An 8,924-nucleotide genomic window follows, 5' to 3' on the forward strand; every position below is an offset into this window, starting at 1 on the left:
TCCTTTTGGGTGATGGGAACATAGATTATTTTCCCATTTGTACTTTTATATATTTTATTTCAAATTACCACAAACAAAATAATGAGGAAATACCATGATTATTTATTGAGGAACTGCTATCTTGGACAAAGAAAGGTATTGGGTGACACAAAAGTTGGTAGAAACTGCCTCTGTTTTATATTCCACTGTATCTCTAGCATCTAGTACAATTCCTGACATATGGTAAACCTTCAAGAAATATTTATGAATTAATTGATTGGAGCAATCAGATGTTAACAGGCATAATTACTGATCTCAAGGAATATTCAGTCTAGTGGGATATAGCTTAAACTTATAATGTGCTTTTTAAACCTTAATAAGAAATAGTTCATATTTTTTGCAATATGATTTATTTGAGAATTGTTATTCAGCAAACTATTTTTGCTAGCATCATGAATAAGCAGTAGAGTGGCTGGTTAAGAGCATAGTGTCAAGTATGAGTCAAATAAACTCATGAGAAATTTTAAAAATTTATTCAGTCACTTCCTAGTTGTGTTACATTGGGCAACATATTTCCCCTCTCTGAGTTCAGACTCCTCATCTTCAAAGTAAAGAAAATAAGGCCACCTACCTTATAAAAATGATGTAGTAATTAAATGAGATACTACATTTGCTTCAGTTAGGGGAGTAGATAGCACAGAGAAAGTACTCACTAAGTTATTAATTTGTGACATTTCTCTCTTTTTTGACTGTGCCATGAGACTTGTGGGATCTTAGTTCCCCTGACCCGTGATTGAACCTGAGCCACAGCATTGAAAGCACCAAGTCATATCCACTGGGCCACCAGGGGATTCCCTAATTTGTAACTTTTTAAATTAATGTATAAGCAGTCAGGGACTTTCCAGGTGGCTCACTGGTAAGGAATCTTCCTGTCAATGCAGGAGACACAGGTTTGATCCCTGGGTCAGGAAGATCCCCTGGAAAAGGAAATGGCAACCCATACCAGTATCCCTGCCTGGGAAATCCCATGAGCAGAGGAGTCTGGCAGGCTACAGGCCATGGGGTTGGAAAAGAGTCGGATACAACTTATCAACTAAACAATAAGCTGTCAGACAAAGAGACTGAGTTCTTACTTAGAATGGAGGGCCCAAGTGTTAAAAGAGGACAGAAGACAAGCCCAGTCCAACGGTAGACCACCAAGCAAAGTGTCCTGGAAGAGGCCAATTTTAAGCCTCCCAGGTTAGGCGTAGTAGATGAAAGTCAATAAACAAAGGCATGATAGTATAAATGGGTAAGGGGGCGAAAGTCAATAAACAAAGGCATGATAGTATAAATGGGTAAGGGGGCGATGAGTCATGAAGAACAGGATATTCTTGGGTGATGGTTGTACTGGGAGAAGGTGTAATTTGGGTCCTACCTTGGGAATTCTGCAGTGCACACAAAGTGAGATGGCCCAAATGGAACATGGAACTCAAGGTTCCATAAAGCGTAAAATATATTCACCCGGTGGTTTTCCTGACTGGAAAACCAAGGGTCATACATCAGTATTTTACAAGTAGACCTGGGAACAGAAGAGTAAAGAGTAAATTCTGGCATCTAAAGTCTTCACCTTATGAATTTTTATGTTCTGAAGTTCTGAGAACATTACCCAACCAGGGGCTTCTTCTAAGCCTGAGAGATGGGAAATTACTGATGGCATCAGACGTTCAAGTCTTTATAATCTAAAGCCATGTGGACCCTGAAAAAATGCCCTCCCACCTTATATATTGTCTTTTGGTGTGAACAGTACAGAATGATACTAAGGATGATTCTCAGGAAGTTTGGGAGAGCCAGTCACTGTGGTCTCTTTTGGGCCTGAAGGAGTTGAGTCAAGAGGATGATTTCCAGGAGAGAATGAAAGCACTGACACTCCCCAGCCTCCTTGGGGAAGAAACTCCAAAACTTCAGTAGCTGTTGCCTTGTTTTCTAGTGTCTCCTCCATCTGAACTTCAGGGACTTCCTGAAAGTCTCAAAGGATGCTCCCTTGAGAGAGGGTGAAGTCTATGAGTGTCTACAGTGCCCTTAGCATGTGGAGGGCCCAGAGGAGGCAAGAAAGACACCTTTCAGATTCATGAGGGTTGAAATCCTGTCTAAGATCAGGTGCCTTTCCTGTAGTTTTTCTGGGAGGCCTGTAACTAAGACAGGAAACTGGAAAAGAATTGCACCAACACAAACAAGCACATGCCGTTTTAGATCAGGGGTTGGGCACCAAGAATGGAATTGATTTTATCATTAAAAAGAAATGTTTTTTATTATCCTATGATCTCTGTCTGCCTATCTTTTATGTCTTCCTGCTTATTGTTTCACTCCAATAAGGTTTCACCAAAGAGTGAAGAGCGTGGAATAATTATTGGGTGATCTCCTATTCTGACGTCCTTTTCAGATGATTTTCAACATCCAGAATCATTGACACAGAGAGAAACATCTGAATTAAAGAAAATCATCATTCTGTCGGCTGGCAATTAAACAGGAGAGCAAACTACTGACCACACTTCCATGAATTAGCTCCTGAAAATCCTCAAACGGAAAACAATTTTTCCACTCTTATTCCCTCTCCCTGTCTCTCTTCTCTTTCCCTTTTCTGTAATACTTTTGCTTTACAGTAGAAAACTGAAAGGAGGTTAAAGTATGTATTGATTTCTGAATTTTCAACATTAATAGAAAGAAGCTACAGTCCAGGTAATAGTAATATTCTTAGTTGTTCTAATTGCTGATAAGAAGAACAAATAGAAAAATTCTTAGAATTTATCATATGTTGGAAGAATCTTTCATAATGATGACTTGTCTTTAGGTGAACCCAAGACTATGGGAAGAACTAACATAACACGGCCCACCGAATTCATCCTCCTGGGACTCTCCTCTCGACCTGAAGATCAGAAGCCACTCTTTGTAATGTTTCTCCCCATCTACCTCATCACAATGATAGGAAACCTGCTCATCATCCTGACCATCCGCTCAGACACTCGCCTCCAGACACCCATGTACTTTTTCCTGAGTGTCCTCTCCTTTGTTGACATCTGCTATGTGACTGTCATCATCCCCAAGATGCTAGCAAACTTCTTATCAAAGACAAAGACAATCTCTTATGGTGAGTGTTTGACTCAGATGTACTTCTTTATTGCTTTTGGAAATACAGACAGTTACCTCCTGGCAGCCATGGCCATTGACCGCTATGTGGCCATCTGCAACCCCCTCCACTACATCACCATCATGAACCACAGACGCTGTGTCTTGCTCCTGGTCCTCTCCTTCTGCATTCCACACCTCCACTCTCTCTTGCATATTCTCTTGACCAACCAACTCGTCTTCTGTGCTTCCAATGTCATTCATCACTTTTTCTGTGATGACCAGCCAGTGCTAAAATTGTCCTGTTCCTCCCATTTTGTCAAGGAAATCACAGTCATGACAGAAGGATTAGCCATCATAATGACCCCCTTTTCATGCATCATCATCTCTTATTTGAGAATTTTCATTACTGTTCTGAAGATCCCGTCAGCTGCTGGGAAGTACAAAGCATTTTCCACCTGTGGCTCTCATCTCACAGTGGTGACCCTGTTTTATGGAAGCATCAGCTATGTCTATTTCAAGCCCCAGTCCAACTATACAGTCAAAGATAGAATAGCAACAGTTGTCTACACCATATTGACTCCAATGCTAAACCCATTTATCTATAGCCTAAGAAACAAAGACATGAAGCAGGGCTTGATGAAACTCATGCACAGAGTGAAAGGTCAATAAGAGGAGCTGAGGTCTTAGTAGAATCCTACAAATCTCTTGCTCCTGACTGCAGGTTTTTAATGTCTGTGATGAGATTCTGAAGGATGATATTTTCAATGGCGGTTCATTCCTGATAAAAAGAATGCTTATTGCATGTGTTGAAGCTAGTATGTTGAAGCTACTCCTGAATATGATGCCTCCTTTCCAGTGGTCTCTAATATTATCTGGCTGGGACAAAGACTACCTGAATCTTGTTCTCTGTGCCTGGATCTAAATCTCAAACTTTGATTCTCCTTTCAGAAGGAGAATCTCTTTCACTTAACCCTGTGCTCAGTCACCCTGTCATGTCCAACTCTTTGAGATTCCATGGACTGTAGCCTGCCATGCTCCTCTGTCCATGGAATTTTCCAGCCAAGAATACTGGAGCAGATTGTCATTTCCTGCTCCAGGGGATCTTCTAAACCCAGAAGTTGAACCCCCATCTCCTGCACTGACTGGCAGATTCTTTACCACTGCACCACCACCTGGGAAGCCCCTCTCTAACCCTGCCAAAATCCCTCCTGGACTTGAGTTTCATCACTTCAAACTCCTGAGTATTGTTATTCATGGGGCTTCCCAGGTCATGTTAGTGGTAAGAAACCGCCTGCCAATTCAGGAGACATAAGAGACGTATGTTTGATCCCTGGGTCAGGAAGGTACAGCAACCCATTCCAGTATTCTTGCCAAGAGAATCCCATGGACAGAGGAGCCTGGCAGGCTGAAATCCATAGGGTCACAGAATCAGACATGACTGAAGCAACTTAGCACACACACACATCCTTATTCATAAGGCTGAGTTTTCTTATGTAGTCCTTTAAATCTGAGTGTGTTTGTGTGTGCATGAGAGAGACTTCAGCACATTAGTCCAAAGGCTCCTCAGTAACAAGATCTCTGTCTCTGATTATAAAGATCAGAATGACTCCTTCTTCTGCACCACCTCAAAGACTCAGGACCTGATTTCTAAAATTATCATATTTTAAAAAAAACAAAAAACAGCCTACCAGATGACTCTTGATGATCCAGTTCCAGGCCACATCCTCAAGTACCCATCATTTCAGTATTCTTCTTCCTGCTTTCCACCAGGCACAACTAAAGAAACATTATGCCCTTCCTTATTCATTTCATTTGACCTGAATTCAACTGCACCACTTTCCCAGACAGTAAATATCAGGTACCAGTTACTATAGTAGTAGGTGTTTTCAACTCCTGGGGATTCTTCTTTCTCAACAAATTTAAGCCAAGCTACAGAAATTATCAAATTGGGTAGGAGAAAATGCTCTTGTTCATTTGTAAGTTCTGAAAAATATTAAAGTCACTGCTAGTCCATACATTTTTGAATTTGGAAATTTAGAGGTTTGTGAATTCACTTGTCTGTTCAACTAATTTCTGTTTCTTGTCCACCATATGCCAGTCTACCAGACTTGGAAACAAAGATTATGTGCTAGTTCATAAGTCAACAATCTGATGGCCAAAAATCTGTGGGATCCCGAGGAAACAAAATAACGGACAATGCAAGCATTTGGAGCAAAATGTTGTACTATTTGGGTTGTTTGAGTTTACAAGGTATAGAAGAGCACACACTTTTTTTAACTGAAGTATAATTTTAATTGAAGTTTTATTATAGTGTATTAGTTTCAAGTATACAGCAAAGTGATTCAGTTCATATATATATGTGTTCATATGTATGTATATTTTCCGTCTCAGATTACTTTTCATTATAGGTTATTATAAGATATTGAATATAGTTCCCTGTGTTACACAGTAAATCTTTGTTTTTTGTGGACCACAAATACTTTTAAGGAACAGGAGTCAAATTAACTAATATCTTCAGACTTAAGGAAGAAGAGACTTTATTTTCAAGGATTATTGCAAGAGGGAGGAAAGACCTAGGACAATAGAAGGGAGGCTGCTATTTCAACTGGGAGGAACCCGCACCATGAGATCTGCAGGGTCTCAAAGGTCAGAAAGAAAATGACTTTTTCAAAAGGGAGAAGAGAATGAGGTTAGAAAGAACCATGCATAGAAAAGTGTGATGAACTGGTGGCAGCGGTGAGATTGGATAGTTGATCAGGGTAAGTTTTTCCCTGAGGTCAATGGATGCTACAGAGGAGTCACTAAGGAGGGGTTGTATTCTGACTCTGGCTGAGGGTGGGTCAAAGTTCAGCCATTTTCCATGACACAAAAGGATGGATGGGTTCTTCTAACTTTGTCTTCCAGGAGCACAGGACTTGAGTAAAATTCAACATTGCCAAGGGGATTTTTGTAAAGGGTTATTGTAAGGATTCACAAGGCAAAAAAGTGAGATATAAGTCTCAGGTGCACAAACACAGATCTAAGACAATAAATCTTAAGTGTTTTCATCATACACACACAATAATTAGGTGAGGCGACAGATGTGTTGACTAACCTTATTGTGATAATCATTTCACAATATCTAAATATCTCAAATCATCACACTATATGTCTTAAATTTACACAATGTTGTCAATTATGGGCTTCCCAGATGGCTCCGTGGTAAAGAATCTGCGTGCCAATGCAGGAGCCACAGGAGACTTGGATTCAGTCTCTGAGTTTGGAAGATCTCCTGGAGGAGGAAATAGCAACCCACTCCAGTATTCTTGCCTGAATCCCATGAACAGAGGGGCCTGGTGGGCTACAGTCCATGGGGTCACAAAGAGTCAGATATGACTGAGTGACTGAGCATGAGCACGAGTATTTGTCAGTACTCCAAAGGGAGCTGATAGCAGAGGGCTGTCTGTCAGCAGCTCCCCGCCCTGCAATTACTGGGGCAAATAAGTCCTTCATTCCTAAGGGAGAATCTGGGAATGACAATATCCATCACAGGTACTTAACACAGCAATTGCTCGTCAGCGTTGTTTACTGTCATTTTTATTAGCAGCAGCAGCAACATCAATATCATCCATAGGTTCTTGTTTTTCCTCCAGACACTGAGGATCACTTCCCTCTGCTTAGTTGAAAAAATCATATATACTGTGATCTCTCTCTTCAATCTTAGCCCTATCCCACTGGTGCTACGTGTATGTCAATCATTGTTAGGCCATAATAGGTACACATTGAGAAAAACCACTGGGCATCTACTATTCACCAGTCTCTGTCTTAGATGCTGGTGATCCAGTAATAAATGAAATGAAATATGTCCCCTCCCTCATGGGTCTTTCAGACCAGCTGATATGGAAGAAGTCATTACAAGTAGGATGAACACTTTAAGAAGAAATTAAGGGGATCTATATAAGCAAGTCTTTACTTTTACCATGTGATCTCATTTAATATTCACAATCCAGTGAGGTCAACCTTATTAATTCTGTTCTATGGATTAAATATATTGGGGCTCGAAGAGAAGTGCCTTGCCTCAAATCACTTAGCTCGTAGGACAGGGAGCAGGAATTCAAAGACAGATACACTGCCAATAAGATCATGCTCTCTCAGGTGCCTGGGTTTGTTCCCATGACAGGAGGGGAAATGCAAGTCGCTGGACCCTAATTGAAGCACCAAGGTATATTTAGGTTTAGAAACAGAGTCATTTAATTCAAAATGTCTTTCTTAACTTCATCAGAAGGGGTACAACTGACTTGTGATTCTATCTCTAAACTAAAAGTTGCTCCACTCATTTATAATTTGGGGAGAAAGGATGACCCAGGAGAGTAGAAAAATATTTTTTAAACCAGAGACTTCATCTACAGTTTAGTTATACTGGCAACAATGAATGAAAATGCACTGTATAACAAACCCGCCTACACTGTTAAGAGAATGTAATTTGGCACAGCCACTAAGGAGAGCAATATGGAGGTTCCTTAAGAAACTAAAAATAGAGCTACCATATGATCTAGCAATCCTACTCCTGGGCGTATATCTGGAGAAAATCATAATTCAAAAAGATACATGCACCCCAGTGTTCACTGAAGCACTATTTACAGTAGCCAAGATATGGAAGCAACCTAAATGTCCACCAACAGATGAATGGATAAAGAAGATGTGGGGTATACATACGTATATTCAGTGGAACACTACTCAGCCATAAAAAATAATGCCATTTGCAGCAACATGGACAGACCTAGAGATTATCATACCAGGTGAATTAAGCCAGACAAAAACAAATATCATATGCTATTGCTTAAATGCAGAATCTTAAAAAAAATACAAATGAACTTATAAGCAAAACAGAAATAGACTCACATACATAGAAAATAAATGTGGCTCCAAAGGGTAAGTGTGGGAGGAATAAGTTAGGAATTTGAGATTAACATATACACACTACTATGTATAAAATAGATAACCAACAAGGACCTACTGTATAGGACAGGGAATTGTACTCAATATTTTGCAATAGCCTATAATGGAAAAGATTCTGAAAAGGAATATATAATTAAGCATATATTCAGATACATATATATATATCACTTTGATGTACTCCTGAAACTCACACAGCATTGTAAATCAACTACACTTCAATTTCAAAAATGTACTTTATAAACAGTCATTATCTCTTCTCCTAGACGTGTTTGATGACTTTTTACAGTTATCTCAAACAAATTTTCGCTTTTGATGACTGAATAAAAAGCAATTTAAGAGCAGAAAAGTCTTACCTCTAATATTAACTGGAAAGAAAAGGCAACAGAGTAAACCTGCATTTATGATAAGCATAGTTAAGTCTAACTGACATTGAGACCTTCATTTCAATATGATTAATTGGTTAGCAAAAGACCTTCCTTTAGTTCTTTCTATTTTTTATCATTTTATAGACCAACATCTGAAAAATGCTCTTTTAAGTTCAAAGGATAAATTTCATAATCTCCTTCTGATTAGAGCTAATTATCTCCTTACAGAAAAATTTTTCTGATATTATTTTTCTCAAAGAGGAGCCTTAGATTAGCGTGTTTCCACATTTTCCCTTTGATAATTTACTCTGTCTTATTATGACTTGTCAAATTGCAATTATTAAGAATTTTTGTGCAGCTTTTTTCCACTCTTCCTTTAGAACTCTGATATATGAATATTGTCCCAGTATTTATATTTTCTTGAGGTACTGACTTTTTTTTAACCAATAAATAATGTCCTTTACCCCTTGTAACATTTTTTTGATTTAAAGTCTATTTTGTCTGATAATTATCAAAGCCATCTCAGCTCTATTT

General features: G+C 39.2%; 1 protein-coding gene across 1 annotated transcript; it reads left to right on the forward strand.

Annotated features, from left to right (window-relative positions):
* Window positions 1–2,808: 2,808 nt before the first annotated feature.
* LOC104991568 (olfactory receptor 1L1) lies at window positions 2,809–3,756 on the forward strand. The gene has a single exon (XM_010844108.1). The coding sequence runs from the start codon at window positions 2,824–2,826 to the stop codon at window positions 3,754–3,756; it is 933 nt and encodes a 310-aa protein (XP_010842410.1). The 5' UTR covers window positions 2,809–2,823.
* Window positions 3,757–8,924: the final 5,168 nt, after the last annotated feature.

Source organism: Bison bison, unplaced genomic scaffold (assembly GCF_000754665.1).
Source record: "Bison bison bison isolate TAMUID 2011002044 unplaced genomic scaffold, Bison_UMD1.0 scf7180017864193, whole genome shotgun sequence".
NCBI lineage: Eukaryota > Metazoa > Chordata > Mammalia > Artiodactyla > Bovidae > Bison > Bison bison.